Source organism: Paroedura picta, chromosome 8 (genome assembly GCF_049243985.1).
Source record: "Paroedura picta isolate Pp20150507F chromosome 8, Ppicta_v3.0, whole genome shotgun sequence".
NCBI lineage: Eukaryota > Metazoa > Chordata > Lepidosauria > Squamata > Gekkonidae > Paroedura > Paroedura picta.
Window position 1 is genome coordinate 91822886 of NC_135376.1, and position 27539 is coordinate 91850424.

General features: G+C 45.8%; 1 protein-coding gene across 1 annotated transcript in view; it reads right to left on the bottom strand.

The window, feature by feature from the left end:
- Positions 1-27539, bottom strand: part of SH2D4B (SH2 domain containing 4B) — a 107958-nt gene that overhangs the window by 42095 nt on the left and 38324 nt on the right. The window contains exons 3-5 of the mRNA XM_077350816.1: positions 25711-25858; positions 14226-14373; positions 2750-2960 (exon numbers count right to left, since the gene is read on the bottom strand). Coding sequence (XP_077206931.1) covers positions 2750-2960; positions 14226-14373; positions 25711-25858 — 507 coding nt within the window. The remainder of the gene's footprint in view (positions 1-2749; positions 2961-14225; positions 14374-25710; positions 25859-27539) is intronic.

Sequence of the window (27539 nt, forward strand, 5' to 3'; positions counted from 1 at the left end):
GCGGCGCGCTGTGACGGCTAGAAGCACAAACCGAACCCAGCAGGAGCTTAAGACTGGGGGATGAATCCATGATCTCACACCTTCCTTTTAAGACTCTGAGTCAGAGGAGCTGGCCACAGAGGAAAAACAGAGAGGAGATGCAGATCTCCGGTTTGACACCACATGGCCTTGGTATGCTCAGTTCTTCAGGCTGCCTTCAAAGCAAGGCTAACAACACACTTTGCATGGCAGCCCGGCAGCCCTTCAGGGGAATAGTCAAGAGGGTGGACAAGGATGGAAGGCCCCTTGCCAAGTACTCTTTGCCCACAATAGGATTGCCAACCTCCAGGTGGCACGCAAACGGGGGGGGGGGGAGGAAACACATAGCTCAATAAATCCTGTAAGTTTCCAAATATTTCATTTGAATTGTCATAGTCTAGTCTTATATTTTCACTGGAGGTCAATGCTAAGCCAAGCAAGAAGAAGGGTATTTTGTCTTCATTGTCTTGAATGGTGATCATCAAATGCAATCAAGACTGATGTCTTAGTTTTGTGGTCCATTACCCAAGAGATTTTGAGCTCTGCTTGAATTTATTGGTCACAAGCAATTATTATACAAATGAGGAAGGCCAACCATGAAACAGAAGAGACCGTGGAAGGCCATGTGAAGAGAGGGAGAAGAAAGAGGGAGAGAGAGAAGAAAAAGGGTCAGAGGGCAACTCCCAGGTGAAGACAAAGAGAGGCATCCCATTCAAGGAAGTAACACCTAGCATCCCCTGCCCCAATGTCCAAGCATGCTGAATTACCCACTCCAAGAGTAATGCCTTTACGTATGAGTTGTTTGCCTTGGCTTATACCTTACTGGGAAGCATTTCCCTCCCCATCTCCACATGGTATTGCAAGGATTGTGCATCCCTCCCTAATTTTCCCTTTCTTTCCCACAATCTTTACCACACTCACTTTACTGTGATGATGTCAAGAAGTTTTCCTCAAACTATGAGAAACTTTGGGCTTTTCCGCACAGCCCATAGGCTTGCACTGTACTAAGTGATTCACAATGTTACTTAGGAAAATTATTAGGGGCTGTTGCGCACAGCTTGGTGAAATGAGGATCCTACAATTTTGAGACGTGTGCTTTGCATCTATTTTTTGAAAAAGACAAATTGTGAATGGTGTTGTTATGACACAATGGTGGGCTCTCCTTCCCATCCCCCTCCCTCCACCCTACTGCTCCATTGCACAATGTTTGCAGCCATCTTCCAGGTCAAGGAGCCTGCCTCCAACTTAGGAGGCTCTTCCCTTGGAAAAAAGGCCACTCCAGATAGAAGAAGCCTCCTTAGCCTGGAGGAAGGCTTATTGAAGGATGGTTGAATCCACCTTAAAAAAATGCATTGCCTTTTATGCAATATTGTTTAGAATATATTCAAGAGTATGCCTTTCATTTATTTACGTATTTATTTATGCATTTATTTACGTATTTATATTTGAATTTATTGACCGCCACTCCCAGCCCTGCCGACTCGAGGCAGTTTACAAATAAAAAGGTAAAGGTATCCCCTGTGCAAGCACCGGGTCATGCCTGACCCTTGGGGTGACACCCTCTAGCGTTTTCATGGCAGACTCAATACGAGGTGGTTTGCCAGTGCCTTCCCCAGTCATTACTGTTTACCCCCCAGCAAGCTGGGTACTCATTTTACCGACCTCGGAAGGATGGAAGGCTGAGTCAACCTTGAGCCGGCTGCTGGGATCGAACTCCCAGCCTCATGGGCAGACAGCTTCAGACAGCATTTCTGCTGCCTTACCACCCTGCGCCACAAGAGGCTCTAGCTTACAGATAAAAATGCAGAAAACAGTATAAGATGAAACAATATTGGCAGCACATGCCCATTTGTTCCCTCCCAACCCACTGTCCTGTCCCCGTTGAAACCACCAACTAGCCTCAGTTGAGGTCATCTGCCCAGATGGACGGGCTTCCAGAGGGCTTCTAAAGGAGGGACCCAGCCTTTTTGAGAGCCAACATTGTCTAGTAGTTAAAAGCAGTGGAGACTTTAATCTGGACAAACGGGTTTGATTCCCAACTCTTCCACATGCAGCCAGCTGGGTGATCTTAGGCCAGTCCCAGTTCTCTTAGAGCTGTCCTCACAGAGCCATTTTCTCAGAACCCTCTCAGCCCACCTTCCTCACAGGGTGTCTATTGTGAGGAAAGGAAAGAAAAGGTGCTGGTAAGCCACTGGGGGACTCCTTCGGGTTGTGAAAAGTGGGGTTATTAAAAAAAAAAACAGGCCTTCTTCATCACCTTTTTGAAAATCATGATGTTTCATACTTTATTCTGACATATAAATCATTATACAGCCTAGGCAATTCATATATAGAGGCAGGAGAGCAATGACTCTGATACGGGAGCGAAAAGAGAAGGGACATAATTCCTCTCTTTAAGGACTTGGAACATTGTCACTTGGAGGAGGGCCGGAAGCAGTTCCTCTTGGCAGTGGAGGAGAGGACCTGCAGTAATGGGTTTAAACCACATGCAGACAGTACCAGCTAGGTTTCAGGGAAAAAATGTTCAAGGTCAGAGTAGTTCAGCAGTGGAGCAGTGAGCTCCCCTACGCTGGTGGTCTTTAAGAAGTGACTGGACAAGTACTTAAGGATGCTTTATGCTGATCCTGCCTTGAGTTGGACCAAATGGCCTGTATGGCCCCTCGCAACTCTATGATTCTATGATCCTATGATCCTTGATACAGAGCACCACTAAGTTCCCCTGCAAACCAACCTGTTTGGTATCTTCACGATCACTGGTGGAACAGGACAGGTGACGGCCAGCTTTGCCTCTTGCTCGTTATTCAGACCCGTCCCTTGGAAGAGGTTGCTCAGGCCGGCCACTTTCCCTTTTTGGATGGCCCGCAAGGATTGCCGCCGATACTCGTCCCGAGCCCGCCGTGCTTTGTGGCTCCTTTCTTCATCAGCAGCTTTCGAGCGACGCACTGCGGGGAAGAGGAAGCAGAGAGTCGTAAGGATGGCATGGCTCCCCTGTTCCACTGTAATTAAAATTGTGGGGCGCTTCTGCAGCAGATGGAAAACTCCAGCTGCTATATGAGGGGAACAAGAAGATTTATTATTAGAAAAATTTTTTGTAAAGAAGAGTCAAATTTAGGTTCCAAAATGAAGCAGGGCAGAAACTGGAAGCCTGCATAATGCAAACAAAACCACAAGTGCAATAACTGGATGAAGCTGTCCTCTACTGAGTCAGGCCTTTCATCTGTCAAGATGAATATTGTCTGCTCTGACTGGCAGCAGCTCTCTGATGGAGGGTTTCCCCAACATTTGCCACATGATCTTTGGACTGAAGATGCCAGGAACTGAAGCCTAGACTTTCTTCATGGGAGGTGATGCCATAGAGCAGAGGTGGCCAAACTGTCGCTTTCCAGATGTCCATGGACTACAATTACCATGATCTCTGCCCTTCAAACCTGCCATTTTCTCCAGGAGAGCTGATCTGCATAGTCTAAAATCCACTGTGATTGATGTCAAACTCTAGGCCCCACCTGGATGTTGGCAACCCTGGCCACAGCCCTTTCCCTAAGACTAGACCTCAGAGTAATAGATTGAATAGCAGAGTTACCAACTCTTGGTTGGAAAATTTCTGGATATTTAGGGGTGGAGCTGGGAAGGGCAGGGTTTAGGAAGGAACCTCGGGAGGCTATAATGCCATGGCATCTACCCTCAAAAGCAGCAATTTTCTAATTTTCATTATTTTATTTCTTATATTTCTATAACGTCCTCCCTTTTGGCTCAGGGTGGTTTACATAAAACAGAGAGGAAGCACAATGTAATTCTTGAAATCGAATAAAACCAATAGTAACAGTGGCTTCAGCTGGTGATAAGAGTGTCTATAACATTTCATGTAACATTTCCATATAAAAACCCCAGTAACAGCATTAACTTGCTAACTATGATTCCATAGGATTCAGTATATGGACAGGGGTTTTCTGGGGGCCCAGTAGATGCCGTTGTTTCAGTCGACCTCATCCAAATGCCTGGCAGAATTCTCCAGGGAAATTGGCCTCTGTGGGCTGGAAATCAGTTGTAATTCCAGGAGATCTCCTGGCCTCATCCGGAGGTTGGCAACCCTACCAAAAGATATGAAAAAAGGAAGAATATGCCACTTCTTGACTGATTATGCACGGGGCAGGAAATCTGGGATGGCGGCAACAGGGCAGCCCTGATGCTGCCAGCATTCCATCCATGGCATGGCGCAGCACCCTGGAAGACCCGTGGCAAGGGACCGTGGAATTTTTCACATTCCCTGGGATGCCGCAGGCACAAGTGGTGGCTGGATCATGCCAGCACCAGCATAATCGGCAGACCAGCCTTTCCCCCAACCTATGGTGTCCCGCAAGCCCGTCAGCTCCACAGAGCCGCAGAGTTGGCTGGGGAGTGCCCTCACTCCCACTGATATATAGGAGAGTGAAATAATTTTTTTTTTGTGATTATTGTTCTGTAAAGAGAAATTTAGTGTACCAGATTGTTTTGTAAAAGAAGGCCCAGAAAACTTATTCCTGTTCTTGATTGTATTTTGAAATGTTACCAAGGCTGATATGTTCTATTCTCAAGGCCAGAGACAATTGTTTATATCATGCCATTGTTTATGTTACCAGAGGATTGAGAAAGAATTCGGAAATTGCCTTTTGGAACCTTTTTCCGGTGACTTAGCATAATGGGAATGGGGTAGCCCGGTGGGACGTGTAAGGGGGTGGAGACCCCAGGTTATTGGCTTGACCTGAAAAGCATCATCCTTCCCTGCCTTCAGTGAAATATTATAAAATCTCATGTAATCCTTTAACACATAGGCTTTTCTGGGACAAACCCACTGTGTTCTTCTGCAGATGAATAAAATTATAAAAGGTTTTCCAGTCTAGTGGTCACTCTGTTTGGGTAATGCACACTAGGCAAACGATTCCAAAACGCCCACACCAGGCTCTTGGCTATCACCACCTTGGTGGGAGAGTGGCATACCACTCCCCACCATTGTGCAGTGGGGGCCCCATTCCCTTCACTCCCCCCCCCCTACTACTGCTGCCTCCAGGCAGTGGGCCGGGATTTCCAGCCCCAGCCTTTTGCGTGCGCGCAATGCCGGGGCAGCCCACATACACTGGGGGATTCTCTCCCCCATGAGTACACAGGAAGCGCCAGGGCATGCCCCAGTGCACAATGACCAGCAGCAGCCCAGCATGGCTGCTGTTGTGCATAATGGGTCCTTGTGACTCTTCAAAAACTAACAGTAGTTGTATTGAAACATAAACTTCATGGCTCTCCCACTTCTTCCGAGGAAACATAGATGGAGCACCAACGTGGTATAGAGGTTAAAGAGTTGGGCTAGGATTTGGGAAGTACTAATTAAATTCTTGGCTTGTGTCATGGAATCCTGCTGGGTGATCCTGGGCCAGTTACCCACTCTCAGCCTAGTCTACCTCACAGGGTTCTTGAGAGGATAAAACAGAAGAGAGGAGAACAACATCAGCCACTTTGGATGCCCATTGGGAAGAAAGATAGGACATAAGTAAAGGAAATCATGGTAGGTATTTACCAAGCAGTCATTTCTCAATGAACTTGTGGAGGTTGTGGTTGGTTATAGAACAACTGGGCTTTCGGTTGAGGCCAGTCAGAAATTATATTATAACAACAAACCGGGCCTCCTTCCCTCCCTCCTCCTTCTCTCTGATTCCTCACCTCCCGTACTGTATATTGTGCCAGCAACAATTTATATTAGTGCTGATAGCTGCTTTTAATTGTAATTGTATAATTTTTATTGTTGTGTTGATCATTGTTATGTTATTAACTGTATTATTGTTATTGTTATATTAATTGTAAATTTGATTGTTGTTCACCATCCTGTGATGATGAGCAACAGGGTCAGTATATAAATCAATCAGTCAGTCAATCAATCAATAAAAGGCCAGAAAAAGCCGAAATTAGAGGGTGAGATAAATTCCTAGTAGACGACAAGAAAAACTCGGTCACAAAAGCAGCCGTTTCTGCGTCACTTCACTGCTAAGCTGCTTAGCACAGAAATGGCTCTGGAGTCCAGATTCTACCAAGATTGTTAACACCTATAATGACTAAGGAATCCCAGGTTGCCATTCTGCCCCGAAGGTGAAATGGTGTCAAAGCTCTTGATGAATTCCAGTTCAACAGTTCCAAGGCAGAGTCTCCTTTTCAGCAGCTGGGATTGCTGACTTTGCCCTGAATGAGAGCTTCTTCTGAGTCATGAAAAATAACACAGGTTCCTGTGAAATTGGTTCCCCGCCCCCGGGCAGGTTACCCACTTTTCTTCTGGCCTAGAGAGATGAAAAAGGAAATGCTCCCCCCTCTGTAGTAAAACCAAGGCTCACATCAAGGCAGAGGAACATGCTTCTGGAAGCAGCGAACATGTGAAAAGGATAAAAATTGTGATTAAAAGTAAAGTGTGCCGGGGAGTTGCAACCAGGCTTGTGCGCAGCATGGTCTGAATCAGCCGTTCCAGACCAAAGCAGCCGAGCACCGAACCGCCAATTTGGACGCCGCCACGCACAACCCTAGTTGCAACTGTCTCATCGAGACCCGTGACATTCCACCAATGCCATCCTCCAGGTGGTGAAAAATATGGAAAACTGAGAGAGAGGCAAAAGAGTGAAAAATATTTAATGCTCTGCTTTTCGGGCAGAGGCTGCGGTTGGTGTGGCAGGTGGGCAGGCCGTGAAGGATGCGGCTATGGCAGGCCCGGCAGGAGGTGGGCGTGATTGTGAGGCGTGCTCCAGTGGTAGTGTAGGGGTTTTTAAGGCACCATGCCTATTTAAGGCACCATGTGCTGGAGCTTGCCCCTTTGTCTGCCGCACTGAGCCGAAGGACAGCTGCCCACCCTCCAGCCCAGTTGTAATTTTTTTTTGGGGGGGGGGGTTGTTAATTTTGTTTGTCACAGCTGTGGAATAGGGGCAGGAGGTGGGGAATTTGGTCAGGGACCAGTCTGCATACTGGGACCCTGGGGTTGGGGGTCTCAGTAAGAAACTGGCTAACACCAGAGGAGTCTTTCAGAGGGGGAAAAAAAGTCTATCAAGCAGCTATCCTCAGGATCAGCTGTTTGGAAGGATCTTTCTTTCTCTCCTATAGATCATCTAAGGCTATGCAAAGCCCCAGCTCCAGTTTCAGGGGGATCTATGGGGGTAACGTTACTGCCAAACAGCTCATCCTTCATTAGCTGAATCATGAATCAGCCGACTCAGAGACAAATTGATTTTGGCTTCTCAGGTTCAGCTGTTTTAAACTTCTGGGAAGTGTGATTCGGCTCAGATAAGCCCGAAAAGTGCTCGAATCAGCCTGCGGAACTAGAATTGGGATTCTGGATTGTTTCCAGGACTGATCCCTGGTGAAGTGCCTCGGACTCATTGCTGTCAGAAAAAAAAACTGCTTTAGGTTGGAGATATACAGAGATTGGATCAAGCAATAACAGAGGCATAAGCTAGCCCAGGCAAGCCTGGTCCTGTCAGATATTAGAAGCTAAGCAGGGCTGACCCTGGCTAATATTTGGATGGAAGACCTCCAAGGATTTGGGTGGAAGTTCCTCCAAGGAACACTAGGCCTCATAATGTGGAGGCAGGCAATGGCAAACCACCTCCAAACATCCATGGCTAATATTTGGTTGGGAGACCACCAAGGGTCCTCCAAGGAAACCTAGGGGTCATGATGCAGAGGTAGGTAGTGGCAAACCACCTGCAACCATCCCTTTCCTGGCTGCTGGACAATCCTTGGATCTCCTGGCTACACTTCACACACCATATGATAAATAAAACAAAAAAATAGTGGCATAAGAATCTGTAACAGCTTCGCTGTATAATATAAAAAGCGTAGGGGTAGGTGGGTGGAGACTGGGCGAGGTCTGTCCAATCTTTGGCTCAATTGGGAGGCGCAAAGCCAGCCCCCCCCCCCCCCAGCCTGGCCAGAAGCACTCTGGCAAACTCACCGCCATTGCAGTCCTGGCACCCAGCCCACTGGTAAGCCTGGCGGGGAAGGATGGCTGCTCTTCCCCCTTGGGCCGGGAAGCCACTTGATCCATCTCCTCCTCCCGTGGGGGGCCCCACTAGAGCCCGCTGTATTTCTCTTACAGTGGGCTTTAAGGCTAGTCATTATATACTTTTTTACAATTTTTATATCTGGCCTTTCTACCCTAATCATGGTCATCAAGAAAACTAAATGGTAAAAAACGCACATAGTAAAAAAACAAACAAAAACCTCAGTTTTTAAAAACAATTAAAGTCAAACAAAATCAGATCATAAAAACTGAGCTAAACAGCAGTGACCAAAACATAAAAGCAACTCAAACATAGGGCAGCAAGGAGGAATCATTGAGGGAACAGCAGAAAAAACAGGCTTCAATCACTGGGTGGAAGATAACTGGTGGGGACTGGTGAGTCTCTCTGGGGAGAGAGTATTGTAGAGTGTTGGTGCCACATGCGAGAAGGCCCACTCCCATGTTCTCACCCCCTTAATCACAGAGTAGGGGCACGCATATTGGGACAGGGAAAGTGGCACAAGAAATAAAACCTTGGCACTGTCCTGGCATAATACAGAATTTATGGGTAGCGATGATGAGGTTTTCACTCCAGTTTCTTTGATAAATATGTGAATGAAATCCTACTGCGCTGGGAATGAACTTGAGCAAGTTCCCCTGCTGGGGGTAGCTTAGGAGAGCTCAGTATTTTATGGTTGTTCTTTGCTCTTCACATGGCCGGTGAGTCATCCTGCTAAGCTTGGCTGTGCCTTCTAAGAAGGCCATATGAATATGCATCTCGGATTTTTAATGATCGGTTCCAGCTGCTCTCCTGTTAATAGTGCTTGGTCTTGTAGCTAATTTGGGAGCGATTCGCTGCAAATATTCCGGATTGAAGTGGTATTTGAGTGCAAACATTGCAAAAGGTGTTTTTCTCTTCAGCTGAGGAGGGGAAGGGGAGAAGGGTCCTCACAAAACATTAATCACATGATCCTGGCAATGATAGCTTTGAGTGCGGTTGCAGCTAGACTGCTGATTGGGGCAAACTACGGAGAACATACTAAAGTGCTGGCTACTGATTAGGGAAATACCTGGAGACTTTGGGGGTGGAGCCAGGAGTGGGCAGGATTTGGGGCAGGGAGGGACTTCAGTGGAATAAAGTGCTATTGAGTCCACCCTCCAAAGCAGACATTCTCGCCAACAGAACTGATCTCTGTTACCTGGAGATGAGCTATCCATCAATTGATCTTTATTTAAATGGTCACAGACCAGAGCATTAAAAAAAACACAAGAGAAGAAGAAGAAGAAGAAGAAGAAGAAGAAGAAGAAGAAGAAGAAGAAGAAGAAGAAGAAGAAGAGTTGGTTATTATATACTGCTTTTCTCTACCCGAAGGAGTCTCAAAGCGGCTTATATAAGCCTTCCTTTCCTCTCCCCACAACAGACACCCTGTGAAGGAGGTGAGGCTGAGAGAGCCTTGATATTCCTGCTTGGTCAAAACAGCTTTATCAGCATGGATGATGGAGAGGCTGATTCTGTGAAGGCTCAAGAGGTTGGCAGGTTACAGCGGATGAGCGATAGGGATGTGAGTGTCCTGCTTAGTGCAGGGGGTTGGACTAGAGTTGGTCCCTTCCAACTATGATTCTATGATTCTATGTTAACTTATGGAATTCATTCCCATGAGGTGTGGCAGTAAGAGTTTGCTCAGATGTCCTTTTGAAGTTAATAAAAGATAGCTCTATCAACAGCCATGATAGTGGAATGGAACCCCAAAATTCAGAGGCAGTGTACCTCTGAATAAGAGATGCCAAACTGTGGGGAGGGGGAGTTTAACACATTTGGGTTACCCATGTCCCATTATTAAGCTAGAGGGTCCTTGGTTTGACTCATCAAGGAAATACTTACGGGGCAATATAACGAAACGCTGATGTCCACATTGGAGGGAAGTCAACAGAATATATATTTAAAAGCTATATTTCAATTACCTCCAGCAGACCGGTGGTGTTGTTTGTTTGGCTCAACAAAGGGAACCGCAGTGGCGAATTAAGCTGAACACTAAAATTAGTAACGCTTCGCCTATTGACTTGGCAATAAATAGCGATGGGATGAGGCGATGAATCCTCGTTCTGCTGGAAATTCCATCCACTAAATAAATTAGTAGTGTCATCAATATCATTGCGACGTTCTCCCAAGGCAGCAGCTGCACTAGCGACGTGCCACTTCGACCCCCCGACCCCTGGCACTGCTGAGTGCGGCTGCTGACTTGGGGGGGGGGCAAGACATCGTGGGGCCTGGCATCGGTCCTAATGGATAATTTGGCATCTGCAGTCAGCACATAATGGCAAAACGATGCCAACACTGACATGTCTGCATCTCCCCAGCCTCCGGCGCTGGTGGACAGAGGCCAGGGTTGCGCTATGTTCTACCAAGGGGTGAAAACGGGCTGCCCTCCCCTGGCCACACTTGTAGGGGTAAGCCAAATGTAATAGAATACCAGAGATACAGGTAGGTTAGGTGTGCTGCTGCATTCTTGGATTCTCAAGAACTCATTTGTAAAAGCCAAGAATGTTTTAAGAGCCTTTGTGGTTATTCCCCCTCCCCCCAATACCTCATCATGATGTTGTTAATTTTTATTTTGGGGTTTGGAAGCCCAAGGATTTCTTCTTTTTGCCTCCAGATCCCATCAGCTGGGCCAAGAGGGGTGGTCTTATGAATCGAATTATAAATAAATAGAAAAATAAAGAAATAAATATAAAACTGGCCTTCAAATCCATGACGAGTAAACTTTTAATTCTTTGTTTTAATGGAGTGGATCCTACCAATGCCCTGGCTGGTTTGCTGTATGTTAGCTCAATTTTCCCCCAGACCTCAGAAGCTCAGCATGGTAGGCCCTGGTTAGTCTTGGGGTGGGAATCCATCCAGGAAATCCAGGGTGGCTCTGCAGAGGCAAGCAATGGCAAACCAACTCTGAATGTCTCTTGCTCTGAAAACCATATGGCAAGGATGGCCAGGCTGTAGATTTCCAGATGTCCATGGACTACAATTCTCATGAGCCTCTGGGACTCATGGGAATTGTAGGACATCTGGAGAGCCATGGTCTGGCCACCCCTCCCCGACAAGGTTGCCATGAGTAAGCTGTGGCTTGATGGCACTTTCCACCAGCATCATACCCTTATCTTACCACTCAATTTAGCAACAAAGAAAGGAGCAAATATCTTATCTCCCTGCTTGTGGCCCCAAGCGTCAGTGAGCTACATCTCCCTAGTAATGTCCACATCAAAAATTATGAGATTATCCCATTAGTGTTTCCCCCAACAGAATTATATATCTGTTCCAAACCAGGTCACACTATGCAGATCGTTTTGCCATAGGAAGAGATGGCCGTTGTGAAGGGATGTGTAGATATGAAGGAGCTTTGTTTAGAGGTTTAGTCTAAGCAAGAAATAGGAGATGTCCCATTTTGCCTTTCCATAAATAAAGAGATTTTCTTCAACAAATTCTGCTTAGAGGGAATATTAACTAAAACCTCACAGGCAATTCCAGCTATACTGGTGAGCTTTCCAAGACGTGGTTTCTATAAAGAGAGAGGAGGAGGAGGAGGAGGAGGAGGAAGAGGAGGAAGAGGAGGAGAAATCTCAAGGCAGCTTACAATCGCTTTCCCTTCCTCTCCCCACAACAGACACCCTGTGAGGTAGATGGGGCTGAGAGAGCTCTGATAGGACTCGTCTGTGAGAACAGAACTATGACTAGTCCAAGGTCATCCAGCTGGCTGGATGTGAAAGAGTGGGTAATCAGACCTGGTCCTCCAGATTAGAGAGCCCCACTCTTAACCTCTACACCAGCCTTTCTCATCCTTTTTACTGTTGAGAACCCCTTGAAATATTCTTCAAGCTTCAAGAAACCCTGGATGTGATGTCAGCAGGCCATACCTCCCTGCCGCGTCCCCAGAAGTCATTTTTATGACTGGGACCCCACCCCTTTCCACCTCATTTAGGACTATTATTGTTCATGGGTCAATATAACTTTATTATATAATCATAATAATAAGGTCATATTACCTAAGTTTTTAAAAAATTAATTAACTCCCACCCAATCAGCAAAACCGTTCTTGGGTTGATGCTGGTCAATGACCATAGATAAATGAAATGAAATGAAATGAACCTTCTTGGGCTATCAAGAAGCCCCAGAGTTTCACAAAACCCCTGTTAAGAAAGCCTGCTCTACACCAAAGCAAGCCATGGGAAGAAATAGGGGTAGACTTAGAGAACCCTGGAAAAGGCCATCCCCTTCATGATCCCTGATGAAAGAAGACTCCCTATGCCCATCACTTGCCTCAGCCTGACCTGGTAGGCATGTTGCAGCCCCCACACAATTCAACCAGACTTATCCCAGGAAGATTCTGCCAAGGGAGAGAAGGAAGGAAAGCCAAAGACATGGTGGCAGATACAAGTAGGTTGATGGGCAGGCAGGAGAGAAGGAAGCAGGAATTGGGGAGGAGCTATGGAGCCAGCCAGGGAAGGGAAAGGGGAAATAGTAAGGAAAAGGGACACAGGGGGAAATGGGATCCCCACATAAAAGTCCTTGCAGGTCCCCTACATATAGTTAATAGTTTCTGACCTTGTTCCTTCCATATCTTGTGTAAGACTATTTCTCTAAGAATAAAACAGATAACCATCTCTACCACTGACAGAAATCAGGCGAACTTCACATTGAGCCTCTTCCCACGCCACAGAGACCCAATTGTTCAAAGCAATAATTGCTTCCTTTTGACATGAACAATAAGGCCAGATTTCATTCCTCAGAGAATTATGGGTTTTTCCCCCCTCGTTCACTGAAATTCTTTAGGATTCGGCTCTTATCAGAAATGCAGAGGCCAGGTACGCTCGCGGTTAATAAGGAGTATTGTTTGTCGCATATGAGATTAATTTGTCTCAAAGTAATTTTGTCTCATATGAATGGCAGGTCACAGACTTGGACTCATTGGCATTAAAGGAATTGTGCCGAATTCTATGACTAATGGCATCTTCGCAGAACGTCGCTGCCTCTAACACAACACAAATGAAATCCATAATGGCACTTCATGCAACGCCGTCGTATTGTTATTAATCTGTGCAGTGCTTAACCTTTAACTGGGTACCCCACAGAAAATTAAAAGAAAGAACAAAGTCCTGGCTCAAAAACTTAGAAGCTGAAGAAATGGAACTCAAAAGGGAACAGGAGAAGACAGGAGTTGGGTTAAAATAAGCACTCCAATTACCCTGTTTATCGGGACAGTTCCTATTTCCTCATACTTGGTGAATAATTTTCCCTTTAGTTGCTTTCACCCATGATTCAACCATTTCCCCTATGTCCTTGTGACAGGAGGTGAAGCATGACTCAGTGGTAGAACATCTGCTCTACATGCAGAAGGTCCCAGGTTCAATCCCCATCATCTCCACTTAAAACCATCGGATAGTAGGTGATGTGAAAAATCTTTCCCTTGAGAACTACTGACAGACTATGAGCATGACTGAATACAGACATGATGCTCTCTCGTATTTTTATGGGTAGTAACACTCTATGCTTGGTGCTTGGGGGGGGCACAGTGGGAGGGCTTCTGGAGTTCTGCCCCACTGGTGGACCTCCTGATGGCACCTGTGTTTTGCCCACTTTGTGACACAGAGTGTTGGATTGTATGGGCCACTGGTCTGATCCAGCATGCCTTTTCTTATGTTCTTCCATCTGGGGCAGTGATGTCCTATATTTTTGAAATTTGGGAGGTCACTGTGGGAGGGTTTATGGAGTTCCAGCCCTGCTGGTGGACCTTCTGGTAACACCTGGACTACTGTGTGACATGGAGTGTTGGCCTGAATGGGCTATTGGCTTGATCCAACATGGCTTCTCTCATGTTGTGATAAGCTATATCCTTGGCCTATCAAACTCAACATCAAAGAATGCAACGCTGGCCTTGGTAGGGGCTGTGGTTCAGTGGGAGAGCCTCTGCTTTGCATGCAGACGACCCCAGGTCCAATCACCTGGTATCTCCAGTTAAAAGGACTAAGCAGTAGGTAATGGGAAAGACCTCCACCCGGGAGAGCCACTTCCAGTCTGAGAAGGCGTTGATGGCCCAAAGGTCTGATGCAGTATCAAGCAGCTTCACGTGTATCCATGTGTCACATTATGTGACAATGGCAGAAGCAAAACCAGGCTCTGATTGTTGTTTAAAATTCCATGTTAAGGCTCACTCACGTTGCTCCACCCATTCTGGATCCTCATTTTCATGGTGTTGGCTGTACTGCTGGGCTTGCTTGAGGCTCAAGTAAAGCTCCTGAGCTCTGCGTCCTTCCTGTTGACGGATCTGCTCTTCGCCCCTCTGTCTCTCTTCTTCCTCCCGTTTCTAAACAAAGCAAAAGAAGATAGCTCTGAATAAGAAAGTCTCCCATGCCCTATGGCAACAGCTCCCCAAAGCAGTCTCTTGGCCAAGATGGCAGAAGATCATACAACAGCCACATGCCGTGCACAGTTCTCACCAGGATGTTTCAAAAATGTATTCCTGGTCAATGTTCTGATCTAAGGACAGATTTCATAGATATATCCCAGGCATGACACTCAGTCCTGATATCAAGATCATGTCATGACCTCACTTCTGGGTTTTTTAGCCAGACACACACTGCCAGCACATGCAATCCACTTTCTCCCATCTGCCTCTAAAACAGCAGTGATAAAATGCAAGAATAGCTGGAGACCTGCCCCTTCACCCACACAAGAAAGTACAGCATCATGGATTCCTCAATATAGACTGGTTGAGAAAGCCTGCTCCAGAAGTTCAATTTTTCTTAGCCTCTAAGGCAGGGGTGGCCAAACTGTGGCTCTCCAGATGTCCATGGACTACAATTACCATGAGACCCTGTCACATGGCAGGGGCTCATGGTAATTGTAGTCCTTTGACATCTGGAGAGCCACAGTTTGCCTAGCCCTTTTCTGTGGCATACCACGGAGCCTGCACCCCAAAGATGTGTTTTTGTCAAAAGAACCTGCTCTCTGGAAATAAATAAATCAATAAAGTTGGGACCAGATGAGTGGTTAAAGCAGAGAAATCTTGACAGTTTCCTGCAAGTCTTAAAAGGAATCGTTTTGTTTCCTGGAAGGCCCTTTCCATTTTATTTCCTAACAGCTCTGCGCTGAAGTCAGTTGCACCTTGAGAATGGCAAGGGTGTCTGGTGAGAGCTTTCATTCTGCCAAGATCTGAAGATCTTTCAAAAGATCCTCCAGTGTTTCTTTTTATGACCTTTACGATACCAAAAAGGCCTCCGGTCATTTGACTGCTGAGAGACAAAGAGTGCTCCCCCCCCCCTTTAAGGATGCACTTAAGAAGAATAGACACTTTCTGTTAGGAAGGAGAAGCAAAGAAAAGACATACTTTGTCAATTGTAAATAAGCAAGGACAGGTGTCTTGGGTTCCAACAAGATGACTCCTCTCACAAACTGTTCCCCTCCCCCCGTCCTCCGACAACATTCAAAAACCCTTCTTATCCTTGACATTTAACAAAATGATCAAAACTAAGTGGGAGATCAGCTTTATTAGAAGCAATTATTATTTATTACTACATTCCAAGAATACAAGAAGTGCAGGTTTCTACTAGGGGTTTGCAAAACAATCCGGTATTTGTAAGATTCAGGTATTTCCTGATATTCCTGAATCCCAATGCCAGTATGGTATTTGGATTTGGAAATAATTGAGAATGCTGAATATTTTGGCTCCATGAACTCCGCAGCAGTCCCCAACCTTTTTATCACTGGGGACCGGTCAATGCTTGACAATTTTACTGGGGCCTGGGGAGAGGGTAGTCTTTTGCCGAGGGACATCAGTGCCCCTGCTCTACTTTCTTTCCCGCCGGTGCCCCTGACTTCCCGCCACCCATTGGGAGGCGCTGCCAGCAGCAGCTGCACAGTGCTACACCAAGGTGGAGCCCCAGCCATGGCAGCTGCTGGAGAGCACCAAAGGTGAGCCGGCGGCAGAGTGGCAGGGCAGCCCTCAAGGCAGCAGCCGGGAAAGAGGACGAGGAGGAGCTGCGGCCCGGTACCGACTGGTGCATGGACCAGGACCGGTCTGCAGACTGGGGGTTGGAGACCATTGCTTTAGCTAACTCAGAATCACATTTTCCATCCTGGCCCCTGCCTGGTGGAAGGAGCTATTTTAATTGTTTTAACTGTATTTTAAACTGTCTTAAAGGTAAAGGTATTCCCTGTGCAAGCATCGAGTCATGTCTGATCCTTGAGTCGACGCCCTCTAGCGTTTTCATGACAGACTCAATACAGGGTGGCCTTGCCAGTGCATTCCCCAGTCATTACTGTTTTTACCCCCAGCAAGCTGGGTACTCGTTTTACCAACCTCGAAAGGATGGAAGACTGAGTCAACCTTGAGCCGGCTGCTGGGATCGAACTCCCAGCCTCATGGTCAGAGCTTCAGACAGCAAGTCGGCTGCCTTACCACCCTGTGCCACAAGAGGCTCGTAAACTGTCTTAATGTAATCTAATGTTAAGTGTATTATATGCTGTGCTGTGCACCACCCAGAGCTAGGTTACCAGAATGGGCAGTATAAAAATCTGATAAATAAATTTTAAAAAATAAGAGTTCTCCAAGCCACAAAGTCATGTGGCTTTAAGTATGAGTCCACCAAAAGGTCCCTTTCACTTCCCTCTGTATGGAAGGGGGGAAGCAAAATGGAGGGTTTAAATGGCTGCTGGCCACTAGAACCTGATGGGTGGGTCCATCCAGCTGCTAATTTTAAATGGGCAGCAGCCATGGAAATGGTTTATTTCCCCTAACTTGGAAGGGGGGAAGGAAACTGAACGCTGATCAGTAAAGCTGAATACACTCAAAAAGCCAGAAAAATTCAGCTTTTATTCAAGTCTGCTATACCGGTAGTCGAAACAGATCAGAGAACTTGGGATTGGCTTAGAAAATAATGTAAAACGTTAGTAAGGTGTTTTTTCAGTATTTTTTCCACCTGGGGTAAATCAGATGCACCCACCTAGGCCTAGTCTGCACACAATAGATAATGCACTTTCAATGCACTTTAGAAGTAGATTTTCCTGTTCCGTACAGGAAAATCCAGCTGCCAAAGCATATTGAAAGTGCATTATCCTATGTGTGCAGACTGGGCCCTAGTTTCTACCACTGGCAAGTAATCAAGTTGCTATGCCAGGGGGTTGGAAAAGTTCCATAAGGGCAATAACTAATTCTGAAGGGGTTCAGCAGCAAATGCCAGAGGTTCATACCAGCTGGGAACGTAAGGCCTGGTTTGCAGAGGATTTGCGGTGCAGAGAGCCTGCCAAATAGCCTGCAGATTGCACAGGTCTGAATTCTAAGGGTGCTCTTGTTCCCTTGTGACAGAATTTCCCAGTCTCTTGATATCTACTGTTGCCAATGTCCAGGTGTGTCCTAGAGATCTGCAGGTATTAAAATAAATCTCTAGAAGACAAAAATCCCCTGGAGAAAATGGCTGTTTGGAGGGTGGGCTCTAAGGCCTTTCATCCCACTCAAGTCCCTCTCCTTCCCAAATCCCACCCTCCCCAAAATCATCAGGTATTTCCCAAATGGCACCTGATAACCCAACCTGGAATGCAGTTTTTTTCAGACTAATGTTGGGCATATGTTTCACTCATTTATAAAAAAAATACTCAGAAAGTTCTATTTCCATTTATCGGATGTCCTCTTTTAAGACAATATGTCCACTTATTTTGGGGTCCATCTTGTTTTGTTCTTTTAAAAAAACTGATTAAAATGCCTGCTTTTGGGGTAGGAAGGTAGAAATATTTCTATTTGGTGTCAATTCTCACAGCTTAAATAGCTGGGGCATTTAAAATGAGATTTGTCACAGTGATCACTTGTTTGATGTAGTCAGTCGAGAAATATGTCCTCTTTTACGCTTTTCAAAATATGGTAGTCCCGATTTAAATCTGAACCTGGCCCCATGGCACAGATCAAACAATCTGCACAGTGGGGTTCTGGAACAAAAACAAGGATATATTTCTCCAACTCAAAGAGAAAGCCCGAGAGGGAATTAAATTATTAAATTAATAAATAGAAAAGACTGGATAGAGGAAAAATTAAAAGTATTTAAGTGCTAAGAACTTGTGGGGTTACCGCACAGCACGTTGGCAGCTATTCTGAACTTCTTGGGTAATCCAAAATGGCTGCTACAATTCCATTTTGAAACCTGAGGTGAGTGTACCAGCCAGATATAGTGATATGATTCTTCTCCCTACAAGTCCTCAAGGTTACACTTTAACATATCTCTCGCCCCGGTCAGAATTGAAAGCAATCTGTACACTTCCTTGTCTTAGCTTGTAAGTTAGTCTGGTTAATACAGTTCCCCCTTTTGCCCAGTCTGCCAGGGAACAAAAATTCTGGCATTCCCTTATGCCTATAGTGTGGACTACAATCAAAGAATCCTGGGACATCCTTACTTCATTTTTTGGGATAGAATCTGCTTGTCTTCCTGCCCACTGGAAGTTGCAGATTCTTTTGGGTGGAACTGATCATACTATCACTTTGGCAGTTGCCAATTCCTCCCTCTCCGAATACAATTAAATTTAATAGCTAGTTAGATCAGGACAACCTGGTGTTCAGAAGTTGTATGGTTATGGCAGGATCAATAAATATTGCTAGCAACAGTTGTCTTTTAATTACTTCTTTTCATAACTGGGAAAGCACCAGCCATTAATCACTAACCGTAACATTTTTATTCCTCTTAGTTGATTTAAAGCCCATTGCATATGTAAATGCAATGGGTGCCAGCATGTCCTCTCCTCCCTCCCTCCCCCCCTGCAGCCCCTCCCGCCAGCCCTCTCCCCTGACCTGAAAACGACTGCCACGGCCTGTCCAAGCCTCGGCAGGTGTTTTCGGGTCAGGGAACTCCCTTTACCCCCACCCCCAGCCAGCCCTACCAGCCTCCTATCCCAGCACAGTCAGGGCAAACTGGTGGCAATTGCACCAGAGTGCCCTTTGCCAGGTTTGATGGGGGCCTTCAGAGTTGAATTCACCAAATTACTTGCTGATTGCAATTCCAACAATTCCTCTGCAGAGCTTTTCTTGGTGGCTTCCCATTCAAGTACTCATCCTGCTGAACTTCTAAGATTGGAGAAGACTGATCTGTACCTTCCTCCTTGAAAAAAGCTAAAATAGCCACAAAAGGTATGGGGCAGCTGAAGATTTTAGCCAGAGGAGATTGTCTAGTTGAACAGATAAGCTCGGTTGATGAACATTAGTGATAACCAATTGGCATTCATGTGCAGGTGTCCATGGTTTCTCCCCTCCTCCTATTTAACCTCAGAACAACTCTATGAGGTAGGCTTGGCTAAGAGAAAATGATTGGCTCATCATCATTCAGTAAGTGTCATGGCAAGCCAGGATTTGACCAAAGGTATCCCTTGTCCTATTTCAATAATTCTAGCCACTAAACTAAAGATGGTGAAGGCTTAAAAGCACCACCTCTCAATTTATTTTCTTCATTTATACCCTGTCTTTCTCACCACCAGGGATCCAAAGTGGCTTGCATAATTCTCCTCTACTCATTGTTATCTGCACAACGGGCCTTTGAGGTGGGTTACACCAGGGGTAGTCAACCTGTGGTTCTCCAGATGTTCATGAACTACAATTCCCATGAGCCCCTGCCAGCAAACGCTGTAACCCCTGGGTTACACTAAGAGATCTTAGTCCAGTCCTGGAGTCACTACATCATTCTTGCTATCAGTGATGCACTGGTACCTTAGATGCATGATGCACCAGGGAGATGCATCAGAACAGTCCAGGACTGTGGTTCTGATATTAACAAGAACAAATAAAGCATTTTCCCCAATTTTCAAAAGATTTAAGTTGAGAAAAAAGCACTTTCCCATTTTTAGAGAGCCAAACTCATGGGGGGAGGGGGAGATAAGGACAGGTTTTTAACTTCAGCATATCGCAGCAAAATACATTATTAATCCTGATGAAGGGGGGTGGGAATCCAACATGAAAACACCTTTGGAGATACCAGATCATTCTATTTGCCTCCCCAAGATATTAATGCTCCTGCACTGTATGTTTTATACCCATTTTACAGCCATTGAGCAGATGCAATCTGCTACACACAGAGAGGAGATCTGTCACAGAACAGACATCTCTCTGCAGGATGCTCTTATATTTGTTATGTTAATCAAGTAACACAATACAACAATAAAAACTATGACAGCGCCTGGAGGGGTCTGGAAGAGAATTCTTTCCTAGAGGCAAAACTATTTGCCTTTGTCAAGGATGGAGAGAGTTTTAATTAAAGTCAAAGGAGAGCTGGGTAGAAGTTTTTTGAAACCAAGAAGAATAAGAAGAAGAAGAAGAAGAAGAAGAAGAAGAGTTGGTTCTTATATGCCGCTTTTCTCTACCCGAAGGAGTCTCAAAGCGGCTTACATTCGCCTTTCCTTTCTTCTCCCCACAACAGACACCCTGTGAGGGAGGAGAGGCTGAGAGAGCCCTGAGATTACTGCTCAGTCAGAACAGCTTTATCAATGCCGTGGCGAGCCCAAGGTCACCCAGCTGGCTGTATGTGGGAAAGTGCAGAATCGAGCCCAGCATGCCAGATTAGAAGTCCGCACTCCTAACCACTACGCCAAACTGGCTCTCAGCTGAGGAGAGAGGAAGGGAAAGCAAGTGAAAGATGCTTTGAGATGCCTTCAGAAAAGTAGGGTAGGGTTCTTTTTCTTCCACATGAAACCTGCTGGGCCAGTCCTAGACCTTGGACCTGCTCTCTTGGAGCTCTCTCAGCCCCACCTATCTCACAAGGTACCTGTTGTGAGGAAAGGAAGTGACAACAACTATAAGCCTCTTTGAGACTCCTTCAGGTAAAAAAAGTGTGGTATAAAAAACTTCTTCCTCTTCTATATCAGACTGTCCAGCCCATTCAAAAAGCTCTGTAGCTTCATCTGCTCATCGATAGCCATGTATCCTTACTGTATGTACTTCCTGTACATGTTAAACAAACACAACCCATAGCAAAACGTTGAGCGATTGATCAGTAAGAAGTGGGGCACGGTCACTGTTTCCATAGCAAGGAAATGACTCACTCGCAGACCTGTTCCCCCCCCCCCCCCCAAAGAAAAAGACAGAGAAAAATGAGCTGCCCTCCACCACCTCCCCCCCCCCCCAAATTTCTGGCCTCACTTCATCTCATGCCATAAAATCCATCACCTCTCAAGGAGTGCTAGGGGTAGATTAGTATTGGCAAGAGAAAAAAGGAATCATTATTCACCTTGATAAGTGAAAAGATAATTCCTTTCATCTGGTCAGGTTCAGAGCCCTGATTGGTGTCAAAAGGAATAAAAGTTATTTTTAAGAGTGGAGCCTGATCGTACGTTGTCATTAAAGGTTAGACACGTCAGGAAAATGGACAACATCATTTAATTTCGCAAATCAAAAAGCTTCCGGGTGATGAAACTTTAATGGAGTTCATAATTTTCTCTCTCTCTCTCTCGCTCTCCCTTTGAGTCTGTTTCAAGTAGGGACCCAGTCATCTGCTTCGAATGATGACTAATGACATGTTAAATATTTAAAACTTGGTAAAGCAGGCTTGTTAACTGAGCTGCATCTCATTCTGACCCCCTGCATCATTCATAACGGTTACACTTCGTCAAGGCTTCAATGACTTCCAGTCAAACATGAATGGATTTTTTTTTCAATAAACCAGCTTTGTGCATGAGTTCCCCCTTGATACGGTGGCGTTTAAGGAAATGATCACAGCCTTCTAATTCAGCCTTTCTGAACCCTTTTTTGCTGTTGAGAAACCCCTAAAACATTCTTCAGGCTTCGAGAAATCCCAGGAGGAGCACAATCATATAAAATATGGTTGGGAAGCAAAGTTGTATACATGCCCACCCAGGGCCCCTCCCCTTCCCACCCCCTTCCAGGGCTGTGAAGAAACCCCAAGGTTTCATGAAAGCCTGGTTGAGAAAGTGTGTTCTAATTGATTGTACAGTTATTGGAAATTGGCTTCAGTCTTATAGTGTCGACCAAGATTGGATCTTTCTCTTTTGCTCTGTATTAAGTAAATGCAGCATGCTGCGTAGCCTTTTGCCCCCAACAGAGCAGAGCCAGCAGCCCATGTAAGGCTGTATTTCATGCAAGGTTTTTAGATAAATGGAAGAATTAGGCTGGAAGTGAATGATAGATACTCTGAAATGGTTCAGGTTAAAATGTTAAAGTTATCGCAGCTCAGCCTTCTAGATAGAGCTGAGCCTGATATGAGCTGACGCCAGAGGTCTGGGAATGCTCTGCCAAGTGCCAACCTGGGCATTGAGTGCTGACCCAGTGACCCTATGCCATGTCAGAAGCTCCAGAGCTGGTCTGGAGAATTTATGTTATTTTATTAGATTTTTATACTGCCCTCCCATACAGCCCAGGGCGGTTTACATGGGAACACTGTGGGATACATAGAACACTATACATTAACAACAGTAACAACAATATATTAATAACAATTCCAACAGTTTAAACAGTTTTTAAGTTTATAACAGTTTATAAACAGTTTATAAGTTTAATAGGTTACCATAACTCATTGAACAATTTCAATAGAACAACTTTAACAGAGCCCCTAGGGAGGTCAGAAACATTATGGATGCTTTGATTCTAGGTCCGATTAACCGGATTCTAGGTCGGATTAACCTCAGTCAAATGCCCTGGTGGAGGAATTCCCTTTTGCAGGTCCTGCATAATTCTGGGAGTTCAGTCAGGCCCCTGATCTCTTCAGGGAGCTGGTTCCACCAGGCAGGGGCCAGGACTGAGAAGGCTCTGGCCCTTGTTGAGGTCCGACATGCTTCTCTAGGGCCAGAGATTACTAGCTAGTTGGTGGTGGCAGAGCGTAGTGCTCTTTTGGGGGTATAAGCAGAGAGATGGTCTCTCAGGTACACTGGGCCCAGACTGCATATGGCCTTGAAGGTGATTACCAGGGCATTAAGCCTGATCGAGAATTCAATTGGGAGCCAATTTAATTGTTGGAGTTTCGGCTGGATGTGAGATCTCCATGATGCATTTGTGAGGATCCTGACCTTCGGAGGTGGCCCTGGAGATGACTCTGAAAGAGTGGTACTATTGCATCGGTCCAGGCATCTGAGCCAGCTCTATGAGGTGGGCATGAGGTAGATGTCTCAGACCTGATGTAACCCAATGTAACTGTATGAGACTTGTTTCAGAATGAATGTACTTAGGGCACCACTGCACCTGTACAGAAGGGCTTCAAGCTGCAAAACATCTACAGAGAGAGAATCCACCTTTTGAAATATTATTTTCAAGCTATTGCAAGAAGAAGCTGCTTCTAACTCAGGAATGAGAATGGGAAATAAGCTTTGGACGTCTTCAAGCATTTGACAGCATGCCGGGAACACATTTTAGAATATTTGGTTTGGGTGTTTGGAAAGCCAAGGAGGACTTAGCAGAAATGAACAAGGCTATGAATAATGTAGCCCCAAGTCTGTCTGTATCCAAACTCTCTCCCAAGCGAACTCTGAAGCCTTCCCTCCACTCAATCAGCTCTTCTCCCAGAGGAAGAGTCTCTCTTGCTTGGTAGGGCGGCCAGCCTCCATAATGGGATCTGGGGATCCCCTGGAATTATAGCTCATCTCCAGACTAAAGAGATCTGTCCCCCTAGAGAACATGGCTACGATGGGAGGTGGACTCCATAGCATGATACTCCACAGAGGTCCCTCCCCACCCCAAATCCCACCCACTCCTGGCTCCACCCCCAAAGTCTCCAGGTATTTCCCAACCCAGAGATACTAGCCCTACTCCTTAGTCTGTCACAGGGGAGGCAGGAGAGGTAGAAACTTGAGAGTGAGAATCAGAAAAGACCGACCTGATGCACCCAATTTCACTTCAAGATGTGTAAAACATGTCTCTGCAGGTGCGCAGGCGCTTCCACTGTTTTCCCTCTTTTAAATGTCATTTCAAACAATTCAGAAGTATCATGCAAAACAGCCTCGCCATTGGTGGTTGTGATTTTTCTGGCCTGGATGGCCATGACCTGCTAGTTTGAGTCTCTGACATTCCGCCAGTATCTTTGGCTGGCATCTGCAGAGGTAGAACAGAGCAGGATGGGAATCTCCGCCACTGAATTCACTAGCCCTCCTCCCACAACTGTTTAGCCACAGCTCCAAACACGGATTAAGAAGACGCAAATTCCTCCATCAGATATTCTTCATGGCTAGACCTAAATTTGCCTATTATTTTGCAGTATTTCTGACCCTGTTAAGAGAAAAGGATCTTTTTTTGGAGGGGGGGGGAGGCAGGGAGTGACAACCTTAGAAGCCAAAGGCCAAAAATGTCATGCTACAGCCTCACTTTTGTTATCTTCATTTTTACTGAAAGGACAAACAGAGAGGACAAACAAAGTTGCAATTGGACGTTCTGAAACAAGGGACTGCAGCATATCTGCAAAGTCGGTGACCCTAGGATAAACCTGCTAGGACTCTGTTGACTTCAGAATTGTCCTGACTGTGGTGGCATTTGACCCTCTCCAATTTTTCAGCCAAGGAAATTGTCAGGAGGTTTTCTGCTGAATCTCTTACAACTTATCTGTATGGAACACTGAATGTAAAAAAGTTTCTATCTGCTCAGCTTGGCATGAGAGTAGTGAGAATTCTCATATTCAGATAGTGGAGCTTCTCTTAAGGGCTGGTGGGGTCACAGGTCAAGAGGCTTTTGGGCCCTGATTAAAAGAAGAGTAGGGCCTCTGCTTTATTATGTTCAGAATATGGTCTTTTAAAAGCCATTCAAAGTGCGGTGTCATTGTTATTACCTGTGCAATGTCTTACGGGTGCTTTGCTTTGTTAAAACTGGTTAATTAAAAATTCACTGAGTCGGTCACTCATGTAGACTTGCTAGTAGGAGAGGAATGGGAAGGCGACTGTAAGCCGCTTTGAGCCTCCTTCGGGTAGGGAAAAGCGGAATATAAGAACCAACTCTTCTTCTTCTTCTTCTAGTAATAAAAGACCAGTGGGCTGCATCCAAACTTCAGTTCCATTAACCAATTGCATCTCCATCTGTGGAACAGAACTTGTCTGCCTCTTCCCCTCCCACCCAGTACAGCTTAATGGAATCCCTGAAACAGGCTGCCAGATTTCCCCATTGGGGCAGGACATCCCTACCCATAGGCCCCTCTCCCAGTGCTGAGTAGCTGGCTGGCAGGGGGGCTTACAGCATCAGAGGGAGACCTAAGCTGGCAAGACCCCCTGCTAGCAACATGGTGATGCAACCAGAAGTGAGACTATTGCTCTGGCATTTGGGCAGGAACTCTATAGTAAAAATGACTTCTTGTTGGAATTGCCAGCAGCAAGTCATTTGGTGAAGTCAGTCTTGAAGGGCTGTTGCTAAACTACTTAAGCAGCTAAACTGCACCTGTGTGCACACTAGTGGTGCCGTGTGGTCAGTGCTGGGACTGCAGCCAGAAATAGTGGAAAGTCCCCAGCATGTGCTCAGCAGGGCTTCTGACTGGCCATCAGGGATTTGACTGTGCAAACTTTTAAAAACATTATTTCAGTCTGCTAAACTAGAATCAGAAAGATCCTTGTTCAAATCCCCCAGTCAGTCCTAAACCTCACTGAGTGACTTTTGGATCAAGCAAGGAAGGGGAAAATGCATACATCTCTCGGAGCTTCTTGAAGGAAGGGGGGGGGGATAAAAAAAAGAATACAATAGACAGAGGCAAACCATTAATTCCTCCTGGATTTTCTCTTCCATCAGTTTGGCCGCTTTGCGATCTTCTGTCTCGATCTTCCACTTCTCTGCCACGATCCGAGCTTTCTCCTTCGCCATAGCATCCCGGAACTTCTGCGTAATTTCAGCTTCTTTTTTCTTCCTTTAAAAATAAGACAAATAAGGGTATGTTAAATGGAGGGGCTTCTGTTTTAAAACTTTCAAGTGACGGTGAAGAGCCTACTATTTGTTACCACCACATCAAGGAGATTGTTCCTATGGACAGACACGTTCACGCTCGTTCAGTGTCTTAAGATAGTGGTCCCCAACCTTTTTATCACCGGGGACCACTCAACGCCTTTTACTGAGGCCCGGGGGGGGGGGGTAGTTTACTCTCAACCACTGCCCTAATGCTCTCTGATTGCTATGGTAATGTTTAAACATCCCTTCAAAATAAGATACAGGCACGCCACAACAATGAACATAAGGAACATTTTATTCTCATGGAAATGTTAACTCATGACAATGACAAATCAATGGGAACCCTGAGCTTGTTTCTCTGCAACAAGATAGTCCCATCTGGGAGTGATGGGAGACAAGGACACCCGAAGTGTGTTATAAAGGGCCAGGGGGGGATGAAGTAAAGGGCGGGGGGGGGGGGAGAGAAGGCGTCATTTGGGGCCCACCTCCAATTAGTCGAAGGACCACATGTGGTCCGCAGCCCACAGGTTGGGGATCGCTATCTTAAGAGATCGGAGGTTCTACCAAAATGAAAGAACCTTGTATTTTTTAAATGGCGAAACAGCCTCGCAGCATGTCATCTCTAAGGGAAATAGACTTTTTTTAAAAGTCACAGTTTACATTCAATTTGAATTGAAGGGCGGGGAAATGACCTTCATGCCTTAGTAAAAAAACCAAACAAACAGAACCATTTAAACACAGTATGAGAAAGGGCTTCACATGTCTGTATAAAAGCTAGTGATTTTTGGAAAATAACATTGTTAGTGTAAGAAATGTTAAGCATACCATTGTGTAAATTTATGCTAGACCAGGTAAAGACTAGATCAAATCAAGCCACCCAGGGCCAACATGCTGGGAGGGGCAGGGGACAAATGAAAATAATAAACTCTTCCTAGAAACAAAAATGACTTAGGTCACATTCTGTGAAGGTGTCTAACTGGTGCAGTGGTTAAGAGCAATGGCTTCTACTCTGGTGAGCTGGGTTCAATTTGTCCTGTTCCTCCTGGGTGATCTTGGGCTCATCACAGTCCTGATAATGCTGCTCTGATAAAGCAGTCTTGTCAGAGCTCTCTCAGCCTCGCCTACATCACAGGGTTTCTGTTGTGGGGAGAGGAAGGGAAGGTGATAGTAAGCTGCTTTGAAATATTCTGCCCCTCTGACACTGAGAAATCGTTTCCAGGATCTGCCTGTAGAGAGTGGACCACAGGACCACAGAAACTCTGGACCACAGGAACAAGGGCTGTTCCCCCAACTCCCACAAAGCTCGGGAAATGTTTCACAAATGTTTCACCCCTGTGGATGAGAGGGCTACCTCTTCTGCTCCACAGTGTGTTAGGACTAGGAGACACATGCTGGTAATTGGGGATTCCCTACTGAGAGAAGTAGAAGCCAAATTATGACGACTGCACTTGTTGTCTTGAGAGGTATGCTGGCTACCTGGCATGAGAATCAAGGATGTTACAGGAAGGGTGGAAAGACCTGTAAAGCCCAGGGACAGATATCCCTTCCTGCTCATTCACGGGGGGAAGAAATGATACTGCCCAGTGCAGGGTGGAGCATATGAAGGGAGACTCCGTGGTCTTGGGGGGGGGGAAGTGAAGGAC